General features: G+C 47.1%; 11 protein-coding genes across 11 annotated transcripts; 4 read left to right on the forward strand and 7 right to left on the reverse strand.

Moving 5' to 3' along the window:
• Positions 1-377: 377 nt before the first annotated feature.
• On the reverse strand, positions 378-1,333 carry ASPWEDRAFT_70540 (germin family protein). Its single transcript, XM_040839133.1, has 3 exons — positions 1,170-1,333; positions 976-1,121; positions 378-924 (listed from the first exon to the last, which is right to left on the reverse strand). Exons 1-3 carry the CDS (start codon positions 1,292-1,294, stop codon positions 497-499), a joined length of 699 nt encoding a protein of 232 aa, XP_040686582.1. The 5' UTR covers positions 1,295-1,333; the 3' UTR covers positions 378-496.
• A 277-nt stretch (positions 1,334-1,610) lies between these two features.
• ASPWEDRAFT_174336 (Zn(II)2Cys6 transcription factor domain-containing protein) lies at positions 1,611-3,132 on the reverse strand (the record flags this gene model as incomplete). The annotated part of the gene is made up of 2 exons (XM_040831210.1): positions 1,611-2,996; positions 3,046-3,132. The coding sequence occupies 2 exons, from the start codon at positions 3,130-3,132 to the stop codon at positions 1,611-1,613; spliced, it is 1,473 nt and encodes a 490-aa protein (XP_040686583.1).
• Positions 3,133-3,891: 759 nt separating this feature from the next.
• On the forward strand, positions 3,892-5,122 carry ASPWEDRAFT_174337 (NAD-dependent epimerase/dehydratase family protein; the record flags this gene model as incomplete). The annotated part of the gene is made up of 4 exons (XM_040831211.1): positions 3,892-3,935; positions 3,989-4,173; positions 4,219-4,918; positions 4,975-5,122. The coding sequence occupies 4 exons, from the start codon at positions 3,892-3,894 to the stop codon at positions 5,120-5,122; spliced, it is 1,077 nt and encodes a 358-aa protein (XP_040686584.1).
• A 79-nt stretch (positions 5,123-5,201) lies between these two features.
• ASPWEDRAFT_174338 (uncharacterized protein) lies at positions 5,202-6,391 on the reverse strand (the record flags this gene model as incomplete). Its single annotated transcript, XM_040831212.1, has 4 exons — positions 5,202-5,520; positions 5,565-5,615; positions 5,664-5,719; positions 5,768-6,391. The coding sequence occupies 4 exons, from the start codon at positions 6,389-6,391 to the stop codon at positions 5,202-5,204; spliced, it is 1,050 nt and encodes a 349-aa protein (XP_040686585.1).
• A 501-nt stretch (positions 6,392-6,892) lies between these two features.
• Positions 6,893-9,965, reverse strand: ASPWEDRAFT_185366 (uncharacterized protein; the record flags this gene model as incomplete). The annotated part of the gene is made up of 13 exons (XM_040832080.1): positions 6,893-7,500; positions 7,556-7,806; positions 7,857-8,037; positions 8,087-8,141; positions 8,192-8,456; positions 8,508-8,625; positions 8,672-8,789; positions 8,835-9,027; positions 9,081-9,235; positions 9,287-9,378; positions 9,425-9,613; positions 9,662-9,755; positions 9,808-9,965. 13 exons carry the CDS (start codon positions 9,963-9,965, stop codon positions 7,024-7,026), a joined length of 2,346 nt encoding a protein of 781 aa, XP_040686586.1. The 3' UTR covers positions 6,893-7,023.
• A 1,564-nt stretch (positions 9,966-11,529) lies between these two features.
• ASPWEDRAFT_114362 (spherulation-specific family 4 protein) lies at positions 11,530-12,504 on the forward strand (the record flags this gene model as incomplete). Its single annotated transcript, XM_040828486.1, has 3 exons — positions 11,530-11,750; positions 11,806-12,157; positions 12,202-12,504. 3 exons carry the CDS (start codon positions 11,530-11,532, stop codon positions 12,502-12,504), a joined length of 876 nt encoding a protein of 291 aa, XP_040686587.1.
• A 2,378-nt stretch (positions 12,505-14,882) lies between these two features.
• Positions 14,883-15,635, reverse strand: ASPWEDRAFT_174341 (uncharacterized protein; the record flags this gene model as incomplete). The annotated part of the gene is made up of 3 exons (XM_040831213.1): positions 14,883-15,185; positions 15,252-15,422; positions 15,498-15,635. 3 exons carry the CDS (start codon positions 15,633-15,635, stop codon positions 14,883-14,885), a joined length of 612 nt encoding a protein of 203 aa, XP_040686588.1.
• A 215-nt stretch (positions 15,636-15,850) lies between these two features.
• On the reverse strand, positions 15,851-16,983 carry ASPWEDRAFT_185368 (uncharacterized protein; the record flags this gene model as incomplete). Its single annotated transcript, XM_040832081.1, has 2 exons — positions 15,851-16,797; positions 16,860-16,983. 2 exons carry the CDS (start codon positions 16,981-16,983, stop codon positions 15,851-15,853), a joined length of 1,071 nt encoding a protein of 356 aa, XP_040686589.1.
• Positions 16,984-18,280: 1,297 nt separating this feature from the next.
• ASPWEDRAFT_174343 (uncharacterized protein) lies at positions 18,281-18,603 on the forward strand (the record flags this gene model as incomplete). Its single annotated transcript, XM_040831214.1, has 2 exons — positions 18,281-18,408; positions 18,462-18,603. 2 exons carry the CDS (start codon positions 18,281-18,283, stop codon positions 18,601-18,603), a joined length of 270 nt encoding a protein of 89 aa, XP_040686590.1.
• An 857-nt stretch (positions 18,604-19,460) lies between these two features.
• On the forward strand, positions 19,461-19,952 carry ASPWEDRAFT_30041 (ankyrin repeat domain-containing protein; the record flags this gene model as incomplete). Its single annotated transcript, XM_040833358.1, has 1 exon — positions 19,461-19,952. One exon carries the CDS (start codon positions 19,461-19,463, stop codon positions 19,950-19,952), a length of 492 nt encoding a protein of 163 aa, XP_040686591.1.
• Positions 19,953-24,921: 4,969 nt separating this feature from the next.
• ASPWEDRAFT_174346 (uncharacterized protein) lies at positions 24,922-25,802 on the reverse strand (the record flags this gene model as incomplete). Its single annotated transcript, XM_040831215.1, has 4 exons — positions 24,922-25,149; positions 25,200-25,379; positions 25,449-25,748; positions 25,794-25,802. The coding sequence occupies 4 exons, from the start codon at positions 25,800-25,802 to the stop codon at positions 24,922-24,924; spliced, it is 717 nt and encodes a 238-aa protein (XP_040686592.1).
• Between the last annotated feature and the right edge of the window lie 159 nt (positions 25,803-25,961).

Below are 25,961 nucleotides of genomic sequence, written 5' to 3' on the forward strand. Positions count from 1 at the left end.
TGGATTTGGACCTGAAAAGATGCGCGGGCAATTAAAAGTATCGCAAGGTGATACCTCCTCCCAAAGGAAGAGGAGAAGGCCATAGTCAAGATATGACGAGAAAGAGTACGGGGAAATATCATATTAAACGGAACATTATCCGAAACCCAGATTCATGATATCATATTTCCCCAGATTTCGAATTTGGAATGCGGTGAAGTAAAATGTACCTTTCTACATGTGGACCTTGGCGTGACTACACAACCTTATATATTTATATCAGGTTCAATCTTGACCAAGCTATCCAATGTCGGATGATGGATGAAATGAGTTCTATTATATCCTTGTCCCTCGGCTACAATTGAGGTCAATCTGGTAGATGAGAAAGTTATATCGACGGGAAATATTCCTTGTTAAACGCAATGAATCACATAAATAAGCCAGCTAAACTGCATCAGTCTATCAATCTATGCACCCCGAGCCATCAACACAACATCCCAGACTCACACCAACCCACTTAAACCTCCCTCTTCTTAATACCGCACTTTCTCAAACACTCCTCCACCCTAATCAGCATACTACTCGGAATAGCCCCCCTCACCTTCTCAATATCCTGCCCGGCAAAACTCCCCCCAAACGTCCGCGCAAGAACCCCATCACTCAGTGAAAAAGTCTCCTCAGCAACCAACCCCACGGCAAACTCCTCGGACGTGAAACTAGCTGTAAAGTTTGCTGCCTCACAGTCTGGGTTCACCTGTGTGTGGAACGAGCCTGCGGGGTAGATGGTTACCATACCTGGGTGGAGGTCTGCGTGGATAACGCGTTGAGAGCCTTGAGCGTTGAGGACGTTGGCTTCAGGGACCATTTCGGAGATGATGTGGCCGGAGGTTAGGGCGAAGAGCTCGGTTGCGCGGGGGTGGAGGTGGAGGAAGGTCATGCTGCATGCTGTTGATATCGTTAGTGTGGATTTGAGAATTAGTGAGTATGTGTGCGTACCTGGGAGCTGGGAAATACTAAATGAAGCACCAGTGCCAACGAGCGCTGGAAAAGTCTGGCTGTTGGCGACTGGAAGATCAGTTGCATTGTTGAAATCAAAGACAAAGTCTGTGTCGTTTGGGAGGAGCTTATAGCGATCAACGGCGCTGAATGGGTTAGTTATTTACTCTACATCGTGGGGCCAATAGACTTACGTGTCTGCGAGTCGGAGTTGAGCTGTCAAGCTCAGTTCAGTTGAGCGTTTGCTTATCGGTTGAGGTGCAGCCATTGCTGGGAGAGCAAAGGCAAGAAGCACGGTGATGATGGATTGAGCGAGCATGGCGTAGACTTGGATCTGTGGAAATAGTATACTGAATTGTTGTCTGAATTGTTGATGGTAGTTTCTAGGTAAACAATTGTCTCTTTATATATCTATATTATACAACCATTAGATGTATATTCCAAATAATTCTCAGCCTCAGCCACCTTTGATGATCGATGAGCAAAGTTATACTTTATCTCGTATTCGCTGCCATATTGGACCCTATACGCTATACGCTCGAGCGTATTTGTAATACGCCGCCTCAGCCCTGCAGCGTATCCCCACACGCACCAGAAAGTACTTTTAATTGAAGATATACAATAGTATGAAAAATCTATTGTAAATGCAGCTCCCGCTTCACCAAGTACATACTCCCAGGCCACCACCTTTCCCCAGTCCGACTCTTCATGAACGCCACCACTTGCCCTAGTTCCCACTGTCCAATATCGCCAATCCACCACACACCATCCAATAGCATGACTAGTACTAACCAATGCGCAAAAATGTCCATGGCTAGGAAGTTTGTCGCATCGAGGCATTCTTCCTCACTAGGTGCATCGAGAACAGACTGCACGAGGCTGAGATACTCGGCCGGTGCTTTGTTCAGGAATGACATGATGATTCGTCGAAGGGCCTGCGGTGACTCCATTGACGTGACACTGATCATGTATCTTGCTACCCATGGGGTGACGTTAGATGATTCAGTAAATAATCTGGGCTGGTTGGGGGGCTCGACGCGGTTACTGTCTGTGGACAAAGCTGCTGAGGCACATTTTTCAAGTACGGAAATAGTTGCCAACGATGCGTGCAGCTGGATGGAGTCACAACTAGACACTGTAGATTCACCCCTCCTACGCAGGCTCTCCAGAGCTCGACGATACGTAGACTCTACTAGAGGGAGAAACAGCTTCTTCGTGCTCTCAGACGGACCGTCTTGTGGCGATAACACCGCCCCCGGTATTCTGGTATCTACATCCGGGGTAGTGGCAGTGCACTCCTGATCCTGATCGACCATATCTTTCAAAACAGCTGTAGACGCAGTATGAGCCGCCCTTGTAAATGAGATCCACTGCGAATGCTGCGGAAGAACCTCACTAGGCAGTCGCCGCCCGCAGTCTTTCGCGGTAGCCGCGAGATGGACTCGGATGGAGTGACTGGCTGAGGCATACAAGACCATCAATGCCGCAGTGGCGAGCACGGAATCGTAGGAGCCCGAGTTCTGCATGGCTGCTTGGACGTGGCGCAGGGAAGCCGTGTGGTGGCGCTCCGCAAGCGCCAGTAGTTCTTTAATGGACGATACGGTCTGGTGGTCTAGTGGCGATGGGGCTTGCTTTGCAATATCGTGGCACTTGCATGCAGCTGCCAGGGCGAGCAGGGATGCCATGACAAAGTTGCAGTTGAATGCGAGATTCGGAACGCCAACCGACAGAGCGTAGAGATCGAGATGGTCGAATGGGATTGTTTGGCTGGTGTGTGTGAGGTAGTGGGCTAGGAGACTGAGTTCTGTCGCGTCGAGAGTACCATTTTGACTAGATATGAAGCTTTCTTCTGTATTATACCTCAAAGCAGGCTGTCCAGATGAGGAACTGGTATTCGACGCTGAACCTACAACACCCGGACTTATGGCTGGACGGGGCGACTCCTGCTCCGACACGCCCTGATACCGACATGGATACGCCCGCTTGGTGCATCTAGAGCAACTCGGCCTCAACTCATCACACTAATACAATCAGACTTCTGTAAAGTCAAAACATAAAGCCACTGCCTACCTTCTTCCGCTGGTGCTTACATCTCAGACACCCACGTCTGGATTTCTCGTGTGTTCTCCGCAGCCTGAACCCGCTCTGCAGATCCATGGGTGTCGTATCACCAACCATCGGAAAATTAGCGCGTATTTGTCAAAGAGCCTCACTTTTGATTTTTCTTCTCTGGAAGGCAGGGGGATCGTTATGATGCTGTGTCGTCTGAGGCTGAGTTCGTTCGGCCCGACGGGCGAATACGCTCCTTGGCGGAATAAGCGCTATTATCCTTGGCTTGTCGTATTCATCGCCTCGTTGGAAAATTATGTAGCCCAACGTATACTCTGTTGTGTCTTTGGATATCACCAGAAAAAGTAGATATTATATTGAGTAATAATATTTAAAATCCAGATCTATGATATCATGTCCCAGATTTAGAATCTGCGTGTGAAATAAACTTAAAATATGTATATCTACCACATGTTCAACCAAGCTGCTACCCTGCTGGATTAATAGCCATATTGCTGTCTACAGTTCCCAGGATAAGTCACCAGCAGCCATAATAAACAATACCCAGCAGCCTGCACATTTCTCCAACACCGCGTTCAACAGGGCAGAGCAACAAGAAGACAATTCTGCGCTCCTGATTGGATGGGTAGTATCTATAGGCCGCGTTGATTGGACGAGCTTAAATAGTGGAGCCTGACTCGACAGGTTGACTCAAAAGTGGGGCTGCGAGTCATATATTCGACGTCGCAGGGTTTGTAGTATATTACTAACCACGAAATGAATTTATATAAAGACACTAAATGCCATTATTCTTTTAAGACTCATAGTTCTATTGCGCCTTTATTTAATAGCTTTCTTAATCCTACCATGGCATCCCGTTCATTGCTTATCACCGGTGTCTCCGGGTACATGTACGAATCCCATGTCTGAACCATGCATAGGCCGAGCTAACTGACTACATCAGAGGAGGCACCGTTTTGTCCGCTATTCTCGAAAGCGAAGATATCTGGGCTAAGCAGCTCCAGATCTCAGCACTCGTGCGAAACGAAGCACAAGCTACCACTGTGAAGAACCTCGGGGTTACGCCCCTGTTATTCTCCAGCTTCGATGAGCGGGAGGTGCTGGAAAAGCTGGGCGAGGAGTTTGACAGTATGCGAGTATTCCAATTCTATAGCACCAGCTAACTCGTGGTAGTCATCATCCATGCCGGAGCGGGCTGGCATACACCGTCTGCAAAAGCGCTCATCACAGGCCAAGGAGCACGCCGCACAAGAACCAACCAGCCCGTGCATTATATTCAAATGTCCGGGACGTCTAACTTGAGCGATCGCCCTTATTCGGAGGGGTACATTGATCCGCATGTATTCTCCGACGAGGAAGACATTTTCTCATTTGAAAAGTATCGCGAGTCTCGCGAAGTCTACATCCAACGGACGACGGATATCGCCGTGGTCGAGACCAGCGCGGCACTCGGTGTGACGACGTATATTGTCATGGCGCCGACCATCTTCGGGCTCGGCACGGGGCCTTTCAACCGCTACTCCATGCAGCTGCCTGCCATGATTGCGGATGCGCTGAAGACTGGAATCTGCAGTGTCGTTGCCGAGGGGAAGACGGTCTGGAGCCATGTCCATATCAGGGATTTGGCGGGTCTGCATCTGACCTTGCTGCGGAATATTTGCGCAAATGTGACGATTCCGTCTGGTCGGAAGGGGATTTATTTCTGCGAAACGGGCGAGCATTCGTACCGTGAATTTGCCGAGAGTTTGGCCCACACAGGCCATGAGATGGGGGTCTTTCCAACGCGGGAAGTGAAGCGAATTACTGTCCAGGAGGCAGCTGATAAATGGCTCTATGGCAGTGCCTCTAGTGCCGAGCTTGCGTTTGCATCCAAGTTTGTTTGCCCCCGCGTAATATTTGTGGACATGACTAATTGGATAACTTTTTCAGCTGTCGTACTAAAGCTGCTCTTGCCCGCAAGCTGGGATGGACGCCCTTGTATGGTGGGGAATGGGAGAGCACTTTTCGCACCGAGCTGAGCGAGTTCATCAAGAATCCCCCAGCCGGCCGAGAGACCCCTAAGTTTCTGGAGAAATAAGTAGGCAAGGCGATCAGAATGTCTCTGTGTGCACGTTGGAGAATTGAAATAGCTCGTGTTTCAACAAATGGCAATACATTCAAAGATTCAAGGTAAATGAACCTGTGTTTTGGTGGTGAAATAGCTCCAATGTCTCCTCAATTGGTAGCGCAAGCGTAGAATATGTCTCTTCCCAGCGCTTCGAATCTTCGTCTACGTCGAGTTTCCAGCTGTTGACATCATCGTATCGACTCTGAAATTCATGGGAAAACGACAACTGGTCGGTAGAAACTGTTCTCCGAAAAACATCTCGTAGGTCAAACGGCCACTGGAAGCGAAACCTGGTGGCAAACAAGGCTGCGCAGCTTTCTGATCCGTATCCGATTCCGCTTTGAATCCAGTGGTCTCGAACATGAGGCCTGTCGATCAGTAGTGAATATAGAGTCTCAGATCTCTGGCTTACCATGGGACAAAGTCTAGGAATGGTTGGTGGAGAGTGCCATTTTGAATGGGACTGGAGTTCCGTTAGCTAGTGGCGTATTCGAGATACAATAATGCATACCTGGCCAGCATGTAATCTGGAATCCCACAAGGCTCACGAAGAACATCCATTCGTTGCTTTAGGACGTGAGTAACGGAAATGGACAGTATGAATCAGACACCAACCAGTAGCATGGCCCTCATAATGCGCAGCAAAGCAATTCTCGTGACGGGACTGCTGCGATAGAATAGTCCCTCATCGACCGCTTGGAGAAGCCTCCAGACCACATCAGCATGGTACTTGGTCGTTACGGACTTCCAGCCGTCTACAACGGCGCGTATGCAAAAGTCATCATCGCAGGCGGGCATCGCAGCCAGCGGCCCTAAGACCAACGAGGAACAGCCTTGGACCATGGTAAATGCGCTTCCTATTACTTCAAGGAAATTCCTCTCGCGATCAGAGCAGACGAGGTCTATCCCAAAGAAGTCATTTGGGGGCGGCTGGGCAGAAGCTTGTTCGGTGACGATATCAACCCCGCGTGTTTGACTAGAGCCAGACGATAGCAGATGGGAATCTGTCGCACCATTCCCATGAATCAAATGATCTATCTTCTGCAGTGTTTCTTCCAATTGGCTGATTCTTTCTTGCTGTCCAATCAACCGCTGGCCCAGTTGGTCTTGCCCTTGTCCTGAAAGGTCTTGGACTGTTTTTTCCAGATGCGTGATGTAGGCCTTTGTTCGGGCTCGGTTTTGTCGCTGAGCTTCGCGATCGGCGGCACGTTTCCTTTCTTTAGCAAGATGACTTGCCATTCTTTGCTTCTTTATTGACTTTATCGCGTTGCGATGGGAAACTGCAGGCTTGAGCTGGTGATGTTGCCACCGTGTGAGGCGGAGTTGATTACCAAGCCAAGGAGGATCACGTAATCACTTGGTGTTTTGAAACTTTTTACACCCATTTTGCGATATTTCAGAGGCTTATAAAGCCCTTCTGGTTGGAATTGATATTTCCATGAATGTATGTCTGAGTGGATACGAAGCCTCGTGACGACGCTATAGTCTATGTTAGAATAACCATCAGGCCAAAAAGACTACGCGCGCCCCTATCTGACCTTAGAATTATATTCAACAGTCTACGCGCTATAACCAAAGGAAGAGCAGACTATGAATCCAAGTAACCTCAAAAAAGTGATAAAGCTGCCTATTCAATGATATACCGAGGACCCATGAGTAGCCACCCTGTTTCTACTGGTCCTTTTTACTCTTGCTAGTTTCCTGTAGGCTAGTACGATAGTTCAACCTAAAGGAATATGGCTTTTATAGTCAGAATACGAGGAACAAAACGGTTTAAAGGCTAAATACGTAACAAATAACTGACAATCAACGTTTCAGTAAATACCGAACAAGTTCAAGTTCGGTACCGCCATGAAAATGCGATACTCGTTTCATTTTATAGCAAGTTCGTTTCTACCGACCGCACTTGGCAAAAGGTACTCTTTACCTTTGCCCTCCTTCTCTGGGGTATCGTCTTTACCTTTTCCCTCCTTTTCACGAACGGTGGACTCACCCAGGTCCACCGTCTCGAAAATCAGGGACGGAATGCGCTTGCTGATCGGAGAAGACAACGGCAACGCTCCAATCGACACAGAATCCTTGACCATGTTTTCATTCTTCTCGTCCCGAAGCGAATATCCCAACCATCCCTTGCTTCGTCCGTCTGCGCCGTATACAATCACCTGGCAGTTATCCCCGTTGTGGACGGGGCCCTCTCTGTCTCCGTCGCGGAATTCAAACAGAGTCGCCTCGCCTTCATAGCTAGCAGTGAGGAGGGTGATCTCCTGCCCTCTGGAGGGGATGGTCACCGCTCGTAGCCACAAGCCACGCTTGAGATTGAAGATGCGGTACCGTCTTTGATATCGGATCTGCACCGCGCTGTCAATAGTGGTCTCAACCTGGTGTCGGGAGGAAGAAGCATACAGTAGGGGCCTGGTTCAGCACCGTCTCCACCTCAATTTCAAATACATTCTGGTCGCCGTCTGGCTCAAAGCTGAGGCCGGGCTCGCCGTTGTCGTAAATGTTTTGAATCACACTTGCCATGAACCCATCTTGGACCAGCAGCATTTTGTTATCGTTTAATTTATACCTGATAAGATGAGCTGGCGGTTGTATTTCTCCTCGTTCGAAGCCTTCGGCCGCCTGTGCTTTGTAAAGCTTTGATACCTCGTCGTCTGGAAATGTTAGTCTATATAGGGGTACAAGCGTAGAGGATTAAGCATACGGATCGCCCATGCGTGGACGAGAGACAGATATTTGATGGGACTAGACTCAGCAAGCCTGAGATGGAAGCCGACTTTTTCCTTTCTCCTGGTGACTTCGGTCAGTCTGGCGAATCGCGTGGGCACGTCTTCGTATCCGGGAATTAGGCCCATAAACTCGCCCAGGGGAATGATATCTTCTTGCTGCAGGAATTAGCCGTATACATCAATACAGACAGATGGGTGTACATACCTTGATCACTCGCCAGTTGTGCGCGGGCGCAACGGTGGGACACCATTCCGGTGGGCTAGACAGTTGGTTACTATGGACTGGGCTTCCCCATGGTGCATCACTTACTTATTGCAAAGCAGGGTATCGCCACCCTGAGCCTGCCAGGAGATTGATTTCTGCATGCTCCGGTCGGAGCTTGCACCCGATGTATTCTCTTGATCTTCCTGTCCGTACCTGGCACTTCCAGACGCATATTTGGACGAGAAGGATAGGTTGGCCGCGATCTTCATTGCCTTGGCTGCTTCAGACTGGCTGGATGCTCCCAGCACGCTGAGCTTCTCGGAAGAAAAGAGTCTTCCGCCGAGCTCGACGCGAGTAGCGAAAAAGTGGCCTGTTCAGTCAGTGTCAATAGTTGAAGAGCAGAAGCCGCAGTTCTACTCACCATATTTATGGTGAAAAGCAAGCAAAGAATTGACGTCACGGACCCCGGCGAGGTCATTGCTACATTCTTCGGACAGATCCAGACTATGCTGATCCAGATGCATGACCACCCTCGGGAACTGCAACAGTTAGCTGTTGAAACCATCAGGATGTCTGTGTCTGTACATTGTAGGTGACGTTCATTGTACTGCTGTCCGCAGTGTTTGTCGTGCTCAGCGCATCACTCTGATTCTTTGAAAACCCACCACTGGCAGCAGCACTGACGCCAAAAGCCCCTCCTTCGCTGTGATATGTTAAAAGAGATCCATATTAAACGAAGAAAACATACATGGATAGTTCAGCCTCCCTCGAGGAAAAGGAACTGCGAGCCATCTCGGTTGCCACGGACGTTTTGGTTTCAAACACATCCACATACGAGTCATCGGTGACGACGAAACGAGGAATGTAGAATTGCTGCTCGACTTTGATGTCCGTATCGCCGATTTCGTGAGGCTGGAACTTTCTCGGTTTGAGGACAAATGCTGGTCATTTTAGAGAGACAGAAACTGCTGCAATTCCAGGTCTTTCCACATACCACTGTACGGTGCTCGCTCGATCCGCCGGAACCTGACCTTCTGGGTGCCATCTGGTTCTCTTCCTAGGTTGGAGAACACCAGTCTGGACGCACTGGTGAGACTGTTGTTGCGAATGACTGCACTCCATTCTTGCTCGGACATTTCGGCTGGATTACTGCATTGCTGTCAGTACGTTTGCCAAGTAACAAGAAAGTAGTGCTCTCACGTCGTGGTCTTGTTGGCCTTTGCTAGCCAGTCTGCTTTGGCAAAGGAGCTCTCCAGCTGCTCCAGCGATGCTTTCAGCAATTCAGGTTTGTCCTGCGAGTGTCAGCGGTCTTCCCATATTCATCCAGAAGAGTCGTACACTCAGCTTCAGATTCAGCTCCTTCCTCAGCTCCTTGGCCTCCTTAGCCAGATCTTCTCGGGCCTTTTTGGCCTTCAGAAAGATGTAGATGTTATAGATCGCCTTGCTTGCGGTTTTCTTTTTCTTGTTTATTGTTTCTTCTTTCTCATCCGGTGTTTCTTTCTTCTCCTTTTCCACCTCCTCGTCATCCTGATTGGGATTAGTAATGACTGTCATACACAGAGTGGATTGAAAAACCTCAGAGCCTTCACCAAGAATCTCCAGATAGTCAGCAAACAACGTAGCATCGCTCACCAACGCCCCAGACGACGAGCAGAACGAGAAGCCAGCCCTGCACCGGTCAGTGACGATCCCAAACACTATCAGAGGGAAGGAACACATACTTGCTGGCGTCAAGCCCGCCATTGTCAATCAAAGCCGATCGCACCTCTGACAGCTTCGCCTTGCCGACATCAAACTCCTTCAGTGGAACACAGTTTGTCCTTTTAGACTTTTCGTCACTAGCGTCAAAGAGATGGACATCGAACCGGATGCCAGACATGATGACCAGAGAATGCGAATGCCGCTAGGGTGATGGTTTGCAGTTTCCGGGAGAAGTCGAAGGGGAGGGGTTAAATAATGCCACCCATCACTTGGGCTTCACTTTGGGTTTTCTGCAGGATGTCCAGCTGAATGAGCCTTCAGCTGAGCTTTCATCTCTTGGTCCATTATGATGCGTTGATTGGCAGGTCAAACACGGAAATCACTCCCCAGTAGTCGATCTTTGCCCGATGCAGCCTGTCAAAGCGGGGAGTTCTCCGCTGGCGACGAACAGTGGGGATCCAAGTCGACGGACCAGCCCGGTGGCTGAATGTTTGGCTGGTGATAGGGGAATAATAATCAGACTCACATATTATTATTACTTATTTATACATAAATCTCTCACCGCCACTTTGTCAAAGCGAATAGAAAGGCTGGCTGGAGTTGGATGTGTAGTGGGGTATTGGCTGATGTTCGCCATCTCCTCCCGTACCAACTCACTGATGGTTTATGGCTTTTTCAAACATATGATCTATCAAATATAGGGAATTTCTGGAGTTTATTCTCATTGGCATTGATATATCCACCATGAATGTATGGTCAAGTGGCTGCAAAGGTTCATTACTATCGCCGTGGTCTGTGTGCCATAATCAAAGGGAAAGCGGAATATATATCAAGCTTAGCCCTGTCAAGCTAAGGAACAATAAGAAAGCCACAAAGCTATCTTGTTCAATCATCTAGGTACCAATAATAGAGAGTTCTTTTTAGAAGGTCCTCTTACCTTCTCTCATCGTGGCGACGGTCGTAGAAGTTGTGTTTGTACGCGAATCTTCTTGGATTTTTCAAGGGGATCATGTATTCCACTTCGATTAAAGGAACCAAAGCTCTGTGCGGATAGATTGTTTTTTGTTGAGTACTCTTTGAGCTGGAGTGGCTATATTGCATGTTTGGCCCTGCGAGGGTATCCGGTCTATATCTGTTTGCCCTTTCCTTGTCAGAGAAGCAATCTTCTAACCATTCAGCCACTCTTTATGTCCTTCACGAATGTCACTACAAACAGCAATGATTGCCATTGGATTCTAGAGCCTTAATTGATAATCTATCCTTTATTCGCAGATCTAAGCAGACACCAGCCGTTTCTTTATCGGGATGTCTATATCAACCCCCTCATCGCCGCCCTGGATCCTACAATTCTCTTCCTCCATCATACTCTTTTTATATCTTTATATATCTCTAATATACCTATATAAAATGTCAATCCGGACTCTCTCGTCGGGTTCCTCCGCATGTCAGAGGAGTCAACCGTCACCTGAACCCCATTCACTGGCTACACTACGGTGAATATCGACCTGGGTCCACTTTTGGACGGCAGCGCTGGCAACCTCCGTCGAATATACTGGAGAGCCCCGAATGGCTTCACGGCAAGTGTTTTGGCTTTGAATATAAATAATGTGAGATTTCTGCTCTTCTCTGATTCCCTTCTTTACCATTGAAACTATCCGTCTCTCTGCCTCTTTACCTTCTATCTCTCTACATTTCTTACCTTTCTACTTCGCTCATCTTCATCATCTTATCCAACCGTCATCATGATCTTCAATATCATTCTTTTGTTGTCCTGGGTATTCCTCCTCCCAGTCAATGTGCTGACTATCCCTGCTGGATATAATAGCGCGCTTGGTCTTGCCTCGGTGTCTAGGATCACTCGTGATCTTACTGACTCGGCTTTGGGAATAAACTTGAAACAGGACTTCATAATCCCGTATTATGTCGATCCCTCGGATGGTGGCTGGACGCCTCTCGAGAAGCTGTAAGTTTGATCAGTCACGATATGAGTTGGAGCATGCTAACATTGATTTTGATAGGGTTTCTTCGCACGGCAATGTAAACTTCACGGTGATCATCAATCCGGAGAACGGGCCTGGATCGATTCCTCCTAGCGAGGGTTGGCTTGCTGCAGTTCCGCGACTGAACGCGTTCAGCAATATCCTGGTCATCGGCTACGTGCGGACACAGGAGGGCCAGAGGAACATCTTGGAGGTAAAGGCGGATATTACAACATACGCTGGATGGCCTACAATTGGAAACCCGTCATTCGCTGTGCATGGCATCTTTCTTGACGAGACTCCATCAGAGTTCGACGCGAACAAGGTGGCGTACTACAAGGATCTGGTGTCGACAATCCGGAACAGCACCGGTTTGGGTCCCAATCACTATGTAAGTCCCCCTCCTGATTCCACTACACAATACTAACTTTTCAGTCGGTGATGAACCCAGGAACAATGGCGGACGTTGCCTACATCGATATCTCAGATGTCACGGTTATTTTCGAGTCCCCGTACTCGGAATTCCAAACCACCTGGTCGTCGAACTTGTTCGACAAGGTTAAGGAGCTGGATCTGGCTCATCTGTCGACCATGGTATACGACATTCCTTCGAACGTGGAGATATCGACACTCGTGAGACAGCTGAAGAGCATCTCGTGCCATATATATTTGAGTAATTTGAATACATATGAAGCATATGATGGGCTGTGGGATAAGGCTGTTGAGTTGATTGGATAGGATGGCTGGGCTGGGTGGGAAGTTTCTTTGGGATGGAGTACGGGCAGGAAAAAGTTATTTGTCTACTTAGATGGTCTGGATACCGGGGATGCTTGGATGGATGCAGTCGTGGGATTGCTGGGAAAATATCAATATCATTTCGATGGATAAGCGAACGTAAAACTGTATTAAGCGTAGGACCAGTGGAATCAGGGCTTGATCTGATCTGCCTGATCCGATTGTTACCGGATCAAACAGATCAGACAATCCTGATACCGACGAATACAGGGTCTGAACATTGATCTGTTCTGACCCTCATGTCTAATGTATGGATAGCTGAACAGTGAATAGAGCCTGGCGTATTTTTTCGTAGATCAAACAAATCAGGTATATTATATACAGAGTGTGATCTAGACTGTCTCATTATCATAAGTACAAGCAGGATTCCCTTGAACTGACAGACAAAAAACAAAATTTCTTTCCCTCCCACCCCCGTCCTCGCAGTGCAATGGTGAGTTCTTGTTATGGTGTATTGATGGCACTCACTAAAGCATAACAGGCCATTATCAATTTGCATGTCAATGAAGGCCGACGGGGCCGCGGCCGCCAGGACCGTCGCAAGGACCGCCCGGGACACCAAAGGCGCCGTAAAAACATCGAAGAACTCTCAAAAAACGAACTGGTAAGCAAAACTGATATCTTTCTTGTATATCAATATGCTAAGAATGTTTCTAGACCGCAGAAGTGGCCGCTCTTGCGGCTGACATCGAAAAGGCCGATAAGACGATTTCGGAAAACATGGGGAAGCGCGCCAAATGGGATGCACGGATGAAGGAGGCCATGGCGAGGATTGCGAAGTTGGGAGAGGCGGACGACAAGAAGTAGTTGTTTCTTTAAAAACAAATCAATAAAGTTTCCTCGTGATCATCATATGTTGTAGACACGCCCGACATGAAAGCAATTCAATGGATATACCACTGCATATCAGGCTTCTTGAAGCTTGAAGTGGGGGTGTCTGTTGATTATGCGTAGTGAAAACGAAAAAAAGCCCCCATTACAGTAAAATCAGGTTTTGATTCATGACAAGGATAGTTTGGAAACCGCTCTAAGCTCCATAAAGACGCCGAGATGAGCCAGGCTGATGAAGAATGTTGATATAGTCAAAGTGGCTATGAGAGGGCGTTGGGTGCCAGACGAACTGAACAGTTATTATATGAGTATCTTCATCTCTGGATACAAGACGCAGGGCAAACGGCCCGTTTGACCACAAGGCATGGGTATCGTCGCTGACGCAAATGCGATTATGAATTCCACTTCTTTCTTCCGGATAAATCTGACTGCGCCATTTCTCCAGCTGATCCTTGCCACAGAAAAGCTCCAGCGTCTTCCAGAAGTCAGGAATACAGCTTTCGAAGTCCGTGGTAGGCTCGGGTTGAATGAGGGTTGACTGGGTATATCTGTGCGACCTGGCAGATTCCTCCTTGCTTAGTGAGAACGCAATTGAACTTGCCTCTTTCTGCGGCCAGTTCTTTGGCCTGTATCTGGGTTTTACTTTGGGGGTGCTCCATCGAATGCAAAGGAATACAGACAGGTACTTTTTAACATAGGATAAATAGAGGAAAATGTTTGTGCTGTCCTCACTAAATCCTGCAGCTTCGATAAAGGACAGGCTTGAAGACAGGCCATAGAAGAGCACGAACGGTTGCTCTCTATAATAGGTATCCGAGCTGTAGCCCTGATTAGCTTACCATATAGAGTGTTTATTCTAGGTCTTTTTGTGCAGGTTTTCATATAATCACCCAGAGCTCTCCAAAATCTCTTTACATACAGTATTGTATTCTAGATTCTCTTTAAATTTAACACAGCAAGGAAGAGCACGAGAGTGCCGCGTAGCTAATCCTCGAAAACCAAAATGAAATGCAAATGTTCATGCGACAAACGGAGATGGATTAGACAGTTCTCCATTATGCTGCATATTGACATTATTGTTACGAATCAAATACTTAGACTCGAGCTTCCAGTCAATGGAGGAATCTAAGATAGCTACGGAGTGATAACAACTATGTGAGCTAATGGGAGTCGCATGGGGGTAGTACTCGGCTACTTCTTGATACTATCTTCTATACTGTTTGAAAGAGCTCGTCTTAGCTTCGCCAGGAAAGATCCCGGTTACTAAACCCAAGCACCACGTTAAGGTGCGAGCTCGTCGCTTGAGTGACTGAAGAGTGTGTGGTACACTGCATAGTCTGACTGAAGAGTACAAAATACACTGCGTAGTCTGACCGATGAGTGTAAGATACACTGCATGGTCTGCCTGAGGAGTGAAGGATTCACTGCATCGAAACTCGGGACCCAGAAGGGCATTCTTGACCGAGTCTTAAGCAACTCGAATACCTGCTTTAGTGGTTGTTACGTATGAAATCCAAAACGTGATGAACATAATGGGATTCGTCGATAACATGCCATCGAGTGGTTTCTGGCCTGGGCTCGAGCATGTTGAGCCTTCTAGTACGAGTATTGTACCAGTAGAATCGAACGAATCGACCGATAGCAATTGCGCCATAGATGTGTCTCGGTATAGGGCCTCCGCCAGCTGGGTTGGTAGGGTTATACCTATCGTATATGGCCCTGAAGTAGTTTTGAAGCTGGTCCTTTGCTCCAAACCATTCGGAATTTCGGCCTTCATAAGAAACCCTTTTGCACTGTATGATCAGAAAAGGGGGTGGCCTCTGGGCAAAGGGATGGGGAATTTGTTGCCAATGGCGAACCAAGATGTCCGAATAGCCTTCCTTGTTACGTGCCTCGACATCATGGGTATACCTGTGGTTCCGGGTATAATAGTTGTCCAGTATGCCAAGCCACGCGCTCCTTACCGAGAACTCCAGGTCGTGCCGGTCGAGGAAAGCCAGGTCGATATCGATCCCTGGAATTTCAAGGTACTGAGATGAAAGTAGGTTAGCTAAATACTTTCAGATTGAGGGGTCTACTTGCGTTTCGGGGTTCCCACGGGTTACCGGCGACATTGGGATGAGCTGGTATGGTGAGAGCCATGGGGGCCACAATTTGCATAGGCACTGTGGCGGGGTGAAGAGCTTGTCGAGGTTGAAATACTGGACGGGGAGGATCGGGAAGAACGAGTTGGGGCCGGGCATTGTTCATCTTGAAAAGAAGCTTCGTTTTATGAAAGGGGGGCGTAAAGATTGTTGAAAATTTGCTATTGCTAGAGAAGGGGGGAGTGAGGAGAGAAATGAATAAAAACAAAGGAGAAAAGCAAAGGAGGGTAAAAAGAGCGAGAGAGAGAAATGTACCGAAAAGGAAGGAGGGAGCAAACGTAAACAACACGCCAAGATATCAACACTAAACATCCTCACAGCCCCCCATCTGACTGCCTTTTCTGCTTCTTTTTCTCTTCAAATATCTTTTTGATCTCGTTCAGATTGCCCAACGTGCGTTTCCGATGGCGCAGTCCATGCGATGTCTCGAGGAGATCCGCCACTCCCAGACAAAGATATCCCCAGTTCAAATTGGTATTTTCGAGGTCCTCATATTCAAAGACAATCTCCTTTGCAAACCGCGTGCACCAATACCCACTTGGAAGTCTCCAGTGAAACACGGATAAGGAATTGCGGATATCCATCGTATCCAAACAATCAAGGATCATCATCTTGACCTCGGGTGGTAAGCCAACGCCTGCCGGACATACTTCTTCTGCTTTGTCTTCTCTTTCGATCTCAATGGCTTTGTCTATCAAGTCACGCAGCTCACTAATGTTTATGGGATCATGAGGCAGGTTATATCCGATTTCCTGGATATATCTATCCACACTCTCCTGAGCATACTTGAGAGGGTTATGTCGAAAATCGTCAATAATCTCTCTGTTGATGATATGGAGGCGCATCAAAGCGTTTGAATATTGATTGCTCTCTGACTCAGGGGCGTGGTTTACGAAAGCGTGGAATTGCTGCCGAGCTGCTTCTAACCAGATATCCATGTCTTGTTCGATAAATGACGACCCAAAAACACGCTGCGCTAAATCCCAGCAACGAGCATGCACTTGAGTGGCCAAAGGGCAATAATTATAGCAGTACTGTTGAAGTTCAACGGATTCTAGACCCAATCTCCAGGGAACCACAGGCACATGAAGAACCTCCTCGCGGTTCTTTGGGGGAGGTCTACCGACGAAGACGACGTCTGTATCCGACGGCATCGATATGCCCGGCCTGCTGGACCGCATCCAATCCCCAACTTGGGCTACTCCAGAGACTTGAAACCGTGACTGTGAGTCTCCGGCTGTCTGGGTGCCGTTGTCGACAACTGAATTCGGTAAGCTGACTGCCTCTCCTTTTGTTTCTTTTGGATATGGCTACAGTACGTACTGCATCTAACAAATGTACTCCACAGCCACGGAGTCTTGAAGTACAGATTCCGGAATGTTTCGATGCTGCAGATCGCCGACCTCTGGCGACCGTGCCATTCTGGCCGTTCAGTGAATATCAACATGTACCTTTCAACATCGACCCATCCACAACAAATACTGCACCTTGTATCCATTTTCCTAGGTGAAGTATCCTGTTAGTGGTCTGGGTGGGTTTTCGGGGGACGAGGACTCGACTGGTGGATGTACAAGCTGAATGAGGTAATCCATCCAAGTCACCTAGTCATATACCGGTCATTTTACTTACAGTCGCCTACTATCATGCCTACTATTTGATATCGTTTCCATGACCTAATCAGTGGCTGATTTTACTTTTAAAATATATTGCTCATTAGACAGTGAAATAGAGTGACCAGTTCTTGAACGTGCCCAATCTAGCCTGCTTGCCTTGTCTGGAATGCGTCATGCTGCCGGTAATGATAATTTCGATTTTCCATATGCCATAGTATTGTCTGTAATTTGAAGCTATCTCCAGCAAATTTTCTAAAAGAAACATCTAATCATCCACTCGAATTGCTACGGTGGTCTCTATTCAATTCCTGGCCTGGAATATTGCATCTCAACCTCCACTCCTGGCGAACTGCGAGATACTTGGGACATAGGATATATATATGTAGGTTCAGAAATGGATTTGCTGAAATTCGATGTTCTCACAGGGCTTTCACCGTTGATAATACCCCATTTCTTCCCCCAATCAAAATCCAAATAGCTTGATGCATACGGGCCTTTATAGAACAATTTTATCACCTAGTCCCAATGCAAGCTCCTGCTCGTTTCGTATGGGCTCGCTTGTTACTATAATAAGCACATACATCTCAGTAAAGTTGTTTTGGGATAGGATATCGCCACTTGCTTTTGACTTTGGGCGAGCTAGGGTGGCAGCTACATCTCCACGTACCTTAATCATCAGTCATAGCGTCATTGACGTCATATGATTTAATTGTACAACAGCTTGTCCACAGACATTTATTTAAGCAACCTGTCTATATATTGGGTGACTTACGCTGTGGAACTTTGTGATACAATAGAGAATGTAACAATAAATAAGGACTGGTTGTCTTAGTTTTTTAGAGAGCTGAACAATACATGAGGATCCTTAAATGAAGAGTCAATGATAAATGAACATGATCAGCGAAGGCTGAATAATCAAAGGTTTCCCAGTTCTAAAACCGGTCACTTGTGGTATATGGTGGCAAAGTTTACAGGGCAGCTTGATTACATATGCATGACATATTATTCTCCCACAAGCGGAAAGCTATCAAACATAAAGTAGCAGGAAGGCACCCCTTTCTTACCTTTTTTTTTTTTTTCTTCTAATATGCATATTCATTCAATACATCCCATATTTTACGCAATCCAATAATGTTTCCACAGTACAGCCGGTTGTTGCGGTCGGGAGCCGCTCGTCTTCAGTCCTATCAGTCTGTTCCCCGACGATACTACAGCATCGGCGACAAGCTGAATGAGAAAGAACCCGGCGGTCAGCGAAAGTAAGTTGTCATGGATATCAGTCTGGCTTTATGTTAGTAACATCGTCCTTTAGAGCCATCATTGCTGTCTGCGCGGCTGTCCCAGTAGTGGCATATTTCTGGCTAAGGGGCGGAAATGACACCAAGACTGGCAGTCCTAACAATAGTCGTGGTGCCAACCAAGAATATCAAACACGCGCAGAGGGGAACAGGTGAATTCGGTATCACGGCTTGGTTTCAAGTTTGCTCTAGGGATTCATGAGGTTTTATGAGATGTTAATTAATTAGGATCCTATCAAATTGATAATATTTTGTTCATCGTTAGTTACTGATCCCATCGCTATTTCTCCCTTTATCACATATTATTTCTGATTTTACATCTAATCAATAAAAATGCGTACATGAACTAACTAAACCCGCAGAAAGATACTACAGCCCAGATACTCCCCATCTTATCATCGCGGGCAGCCAAGTGACTGGCTGTGTAGTAACCGACTAACGACAGCACCCCCAAGTCATGTTATATGAAGCTAGAAAATACTCATGCAAGGTCACTTCTGACCACACCTCTTGATCCTTGTCATTTTGGGGAAGATAAATTAGAAACCAGCTTCGATTATTATCCATGGCAATGCATTCAGAGCAGGAAAAACTCGCATTCCTGACTGCTGTTCATAATGGGCACGTCGAAACTGTCCGACAATACATCCATGATGGAATGGACGTTGACACCAATCTACCCCGCACGCGAACAAACGGCTGGCCAGAAGACAACCCATATTAGGTCGCACTGCACTCTTAATCGCTGTCGATGCAAACAACACCGAACTTGTATCAGATCTTTTATCATCATACCATGCGAATATCAAGGCTAGGGTGTCGGGCTATGGCGATCCTGTTCTTTGCACCGCTGTAGAGTTTTGTTCTCCAGAGATTGTGGAAATGTTGCTGGATCATGGTGCTGAGACGACTTCATCGTCCAATGACTATGACCGGAATGTTCTACATTTTCTTACCAGACGCGTCTGGCCGTTTACCTAACGTCATTTCATGGACCTGCATACAGCTGTGGTATGCCATCCCATGGAGGGCTGGAAATTTTCCGCCTCCTGATCAAGGCAGGGGCAGATATTTCCATGCGAGACGATATGGGTATCACACCTCTACATCAAGCTGCGCGTGCAGGAGACTGTCCTATTCTGGACATGTTAATGCAACACGGTGCAGATGTAAATTCACAAACGAAGAATGGCCGTACACCCCTGATCGAAGCCATTGCTGTGGATTCGGATCGGAAGCCTCATCTTCTGGTGACCACAATGCTCCTAGAACGTGGAGCAGACGTTGGATTGACGTCTAGCGACGGAAGGACCGTTTTGCATGAGATGGCCTCTATGCCACAAAAGCGACTGAATGAGTTGGATATCAATGTGGTTTCTTTGCTGTTGGACAATGGCGCGGATCCCACGGCTCGAGATCATAATGGTCAATTGGCTTCGGACCTGGCTGCCAGAGAATCCAATACCAAGATGGTACAGGTTCTTGAGAGATGGGGGATGGAGTGAGTTTGTACTGCTTGAAGTGCATATATTCTGTTACCCTGTCTTGAAGTTATGAGAAAATACTGTGTCCATCAGAAGAGGTAGATGGGGTACCGCAGTTGGCTGTTAAGATATTGATTAATGGGTTGTTCTTTTATGACAGAACTCCTCATGATGTTCTCTTGCCTTGGCCAGAGTCATTCTTGAGTTGATTTTAGCATTATGTACTCGAAACATCATGTTACCCTTGTAGAATCTGATATATCCCACATATACCCACCAGCCAATTCAGCTTCGCAGGCCATCTTTAGTCACCCCAATCAGTTGTAATTTCCAATATTTCGAACTATGAGCATATAGTAAATACACTAAGCTTGAAATTTACGTTCCCGTGCTGTCCTTGGCTTCTCCGTTGATAGGTCTACTGTATTGGATTCTAGCTATGGTCAAGCAGTTGTTTGAAGCTATTCAAGAACCAGCGGTTTCATCATCTGGTTGATTCTCAATATGATGGAGAGGTCCCCACATATTTTTATACAACCAAGTTCATAACTTGAATACAGGATAGACTACTCCCTATGACTGGGAACGGATTCTTGATATTGAAGAGTTTAACAAAATAGCAAGGGATGCACATTCTACTTATCGACTGGCCCAAAGCCCCGCAGCAGTTTGACAATTTCCTCATGACCTTCCTCAAATGCATATGACAATGCAGTCATGCTTTTATGATCCTCCCAACTCGGATATACCTTGCCCTTCTCAAGAAGTAACTTAACAATACCCTCATATCCTTTCCTACTAGCTTCCATGAGTGGTGTGACCCCATAATAGTCAGGAATATCTGCATCGAGTGGAAGGCCGAATGTAAGTATTGTCTCTGCGATCAACTCATGGCCAAAAAATGCGGCATAATTAAGAGCTGTGCTTCCATCCCTGCTTCTTGCGTTAACATTCACCTTTCCTTTCTCTAGGAGGAGTTGAACAATAGACACATGTCCCTTCATAGTAGCCGCGATGAGGGGTGTGTATCCATCAATATCTTGTGTATCTGCATTGACTGGAACTGCAAGCAACATGTTGACAATACTCGCATGGCCGTTGAGCGCGGCCAGGCCTATTGCTGTATCTCCATCGACGGATTTGGCCTCATGGATAACATTTTCATTTGTAAGGAGCAGACTAACAACACTCTCATGCCCTTCCTGGGCAGCCCACAGCAGTGGTGTCCTTCCGTCGTGATCTGGCACGTTTACTTCTACCGGTAAAGAGATAAGCATCTGTGCAACATCTGCATGGTTGAACATTGCAGCCCAATGCAGCGCTGTCGTTCCATCTTCGTCGCACATTTCTGCTTCAATATTTGGGTTCTTTAGTAGAAGCTGCACAATCGTTGAATGGCCATCCCTGGCGGCCATCATTAAAGGGGTATTCCCTTCCTTGGTGGCGATATTGACGTCTATTGTGTCCACGGCAAGCAGTCGCTCAACGATACTTTGATGGTCATACGTTGTAGACCAATATAGAGCAGTTCTCCCCTCATTGTCTCGACTGTTGACATTTATTTGATCTGCATCAACCAGCAGCCCGACAATAAGATCGTGGCCTTTTCCAGCTGCAATAATTAGAGCATTACAACGATATTCATCGGTTATACCATCATGATTGGCATGTCCTTCGTGCAGGATCTTTTTCACCAGCTCAGTGGCCCCCACGAACGATGCTATCCACAAGGTATCAAGTCCTTCTGTCGAGAAACCTTCCTTTGCCCACTTTGTTTGACGAGAGTATATAGAGATCCAGCGGTTAACGATTTCTTTCTGTGGGTCGCAGATCGTCTCTATCCTCGCCATCAGATCTTCATTCTTATCCAAGGATGCATCGTGGAAGTGTGTCATCCAATTAACCGAGGCATACTCAGCAAACCCGGAGACTCTTTCACTCCAGCCGTCTACCAAATTTTCCTGGCTGGAAATTGTCCTGCTATCATCCTCCACGTAATCAGGCAAGTCGAGATAATTGATACAACTCAATGCCAGAGCGGAGTGTGCTTCCGTTTCACTGATCGGCCCATCCGGGCGGGGTTGGCAACCACTAAGCCCGATTCGCACCAGGTATTCGCGAGCCGTTTGATGAAGAAAGTAGACTTTCTTGTCATTTATGGATACCAACAAGCCACACCAGTTTCGTAACGCTATTTCAAACTGTTCATCACTATCAAGATCGCAAAGTACTCCAGATGACCTAAGATGTACTGCTATGTTCAGTTCTCGCAAGTTCAACGGCCGATATGAAGCTATCATGATGCAAAAAACCATGCGAGCCAACGGCTTGTTCTTGGACTTGCTGAGGATTTCTTCATATGCTTGATAGACGGTTAATGGTGGGTTGGCGATTATCTTGTCAATTCCATTGGTGTCGTCGTCCAGACCTTCCTCCAGCCAGTTTTCAAAAACCAGATGCACCCACAGATAGGTACGTTGTGGTTGATTTAACAATTGTTTCTCCAAGTGAGCTGTCTTTTTTTCGTCCAATCCCTCTGTTCGGCGCAGCTCCTGCACCCGGTGCCGGATGACGATATTCACTTCTTTTGCAATGTCCTCTGAATGATTCTCGCCTGAAATCCGAATTTCCGGATATTGGCTGATGAGGTCCTGAAAATTGGACATCACATTCTTGTAGGGTCTCGTGGTGAGAAACAGTTTCACTTGATTGTCTCCCATTTGCCCTAGAAGGCGGTCCTTTAGTTCACTGATAAGGCCCCTTCGCTCTGACGGCTTGCATTCGTCGATTGCATCCAGAACGAAGATTATAGGGCCCATCGTCGGGTCTGTGGCCACTTTCGCAAAAACATTCCAGAGCTCGTTTAACAGATTGATGAGCTTTGTGCCGTTTTCCTTGTACCCAGGGAGAGCATGCTTGATAAGAGACGGCTTGTGAGACAACATTTGGTGTAAGAGCGCGCACAGTGCCTGTCTCTGCGTACTCTGGATCTGGTCCTTGAAAAAGAAATAGCAAATGGTAGCTGAAGGTTGCTCTGCATCAAATCTGCTGTCAACCAGGTGCTTTGCCAAAACAGATTTGCCACATCCTGGATCGGCAGAAACCATTAAAAGCCCACTATCCTGCTTCAGCCAGTTCGTGTAGTGGGCTTGGGACAAAAACCAATTGCAAGTCCCTTCCAGTCGGTTCTCAACCTTGTTCTTATACCATTCATAGGTGTCATCTCTATCTTCGCTGGCCAGACGAAATAACTGCAGACACTTTTTTCCATGGTCAGTAAGTTCGTCCCGTATGTCCTGCTGGACTTCCAGGTTTTTCTTGGAAATATTAGTGTTCTCTTCTGTGGACTGCTGCAATTTATTGACGGCTTCAAGGATACCGGCGGAATTCTTCTCGATCTCATGCAGACTTTCTCCAGATAACGCAGCTCTGATCTGTTTCATATCCTTGTCCATAATAGCCTCTTGCTCCTTGATATTGGTGACCATTCCCTGCCAGTCCTGCAGGAGGAATATGTCCTTTGCAAGGTGCCGATGATCTCGCAATCGGATGATGCTCTGCAACTGGAATTCCAACATCCTCTGGTAGAGTTCAACCCAGTTATCCAAGAATTTGCGTTCCAAGACAACAAGGTGCTCTTTTCGACTATCACTCGACCAAAAAAGATGCTCCAGTTCAAGGTAATAGCACAACCGAGATGTCACGTAGTTGAGACCGGCCTTGTTGGCCTCTGAGGCTGTCTTGGGATTTGTCAACAAAGAGAGAACAACACAGACACCAGCCCAGACTAAGCATGCCTCTGGTGATGCTTTGACGGCTGTGTCGACAAAGCCCTTGACCGCTTGCGTGCATTCTGTAACCTTTGCTATGCCGTCCTTGAGTCCTCCCTTGTCCTTGCTATCCATCTGCTGTAGGCTGCTCTCGATTATCACATTCAGTTGCTCTCGACGAGGAACAGATTGGGCATTCTCTCCTAATGACACGTTTCAATACAGAGTCACCAAGCGGAACGCGTTCAGGACAACTCACCTTTTTGCTTTCCTTCTTCCGACAGTAACGCCTCATATTTCTCCCTCAGTTCTGCATCAATATGCCTGTAGGCACGCTCCCAGAGCGGTTCGTCTTTCTCTACTTCACTCCTGTCTTCGAGTGTGCTCTCAACGCGATCTAATTTTTTCACACTGTGCGCGTCTGTAAGGGTCTCCGTCGACGCGACCGAGGCATCGATCTCTTTTCCCTCTTCTAGGGTTGATTTTCGATTGAACACCTTTTCGAATGCCCGCTTGAATGGATTTTTGGACTTCATCATTCCGTAAACCGCTTGTTATCCCTCTGGACTGGGTTGTGTGAGGAGTGAGGGAGGGAAAACTTTTTCTCTCGCAACTGGACGCGATGAGTTGGCATGGTGGAGAAACTGACAAGGGTGTTGATCGAAGAACCACTTCGAGCCTTGTAGAATGGCTGTTTTTGCTTTTCTAAATATTGACGCCCACTCAAATGTTAGTTCTCTACCCCGCTTGATGGGCGGCTAAAAATACAAACACATGGTCTGTGCAAGGAAGACGTCAAACAAACCGAAATCGATGATCAATATAAAATACTGCGATCCGTCGCTTGGGTCATATGGCTTTAAGGGGCGGCAGTATAGCTTCTTGGAGAATAAATCGGGCGGAACTCTTCTCGGTTAGATGCCTCGGTAGTAGAGGTTATGTAAATTAGAGTATTAAGTATAGATGAATATAGAATAGTGTCAGCTGCTTTTACATATTATAGCGTTAAAATTATTCTGTCATGCCTCGTAAAAGTACCATAAACAGCCTTGAATCCAATTTTTCCCAATTTTATAAGACAATAGCGGATATGCAAATGAGCTATATATATATTTATCTGCAATTTTAGCAGTGTGTACTTCAGAACGCAAGTCACCAACACTTGGCCAATACTGCTTGTAAAGAAATACTAGATCAGAAATGCTAAGACGACGATCAGGCTAGTACATCTGATGCACAATACTAGCCCCAACCTCAGCATATCCCTCCCTGGTGATCAGCTTCTGCTCAAAAGTAGGCATAGCGGCCAAAATCGACCCTCCAATCCACGCGGCATATCTGCGCTCATGAGGCGCAACCACCCGGACTTTCATATAGCCTGGTAGCCTATCCGAAAGATCCTCTTGCAGCCGGCCCCTCAAGTTTTCATGGATGGTATTTCCACCAGACTGAGCTTGTCAGTGTTTATATTGTGACGAGGGTGTTGATAATGACATACCAAGACAATGCTTTGATAGAGCGTTTTTCTGAGACCAAAGTCGGTTTTCTGGATCGATTCACAGACTCCTTCATGGAAGCCTGGATTATATTCGGTCTGCCCACAACGCGTTACTGCGACTGTCACTGGGTACCCTTCGTAGTGGCGTTGCCCGTGTCCCACCTGCGCCACAATCAAGGACTACACCAGTGGTGCGCCTAGTGCAAACAGGGCCAGTGAAGCTGTATCGATGATAGCCACAGCAGGTACCTTGAACACGTCAAACAGCTTCTGGACCATCGCCTCCTGGCCGTTCTTATAGCTCTCAGGTGCCTCGGTCATCAGGACATTGTGCTCTTCTGGGTTGACCTTCAGTTCTAAAAATGTACGACGCCAGATCTCTTCCATCTCGTGCCAGTCCCGGATGATTCCTTGTTTGATGGGATGGGAAATGTTGAGTTGGTGCTGGCTTTTCAGTGCCTCATGGCTGACATAGTGCTTGCTCGTGAGTCCGCTTGCGTTTATTTGACTGGCACCTTGTATATGACTTTGGACGGGCGATGATCGTTGCTACGAGCATCAGTGCGTAATTTCAAAAGAGCAACGCATACGTACGAAAGACATGAGATGGGCCATCATCCCCCGCCAAGCCAGCCTTGACTATCCCCGAGCTGGGCCTGTTAAAGTGGATGTTGAAAGAATCCAAAGGATACATACTCAATATCAATGACGACAGCAGGTGCTGGGTCATCAGTATTTACAGCCAGTGAACAAAAGAAGTGG

This window comes from Aspergillus wentii (genome assembly GCF_001890725.1).
Source record: "Aspergillus wentii DTO 134E9 unplaced genomic scaffold ASPWEscaffold_6, whole genome shotgun sequence".
NCBI classification, from domain to species: Eukaryota; Fungi; Ascomycota; class Eurotiomycetes; order Eurotiales; family Aspergillaceae; genus Aspergillus; species Aspergillus wentii.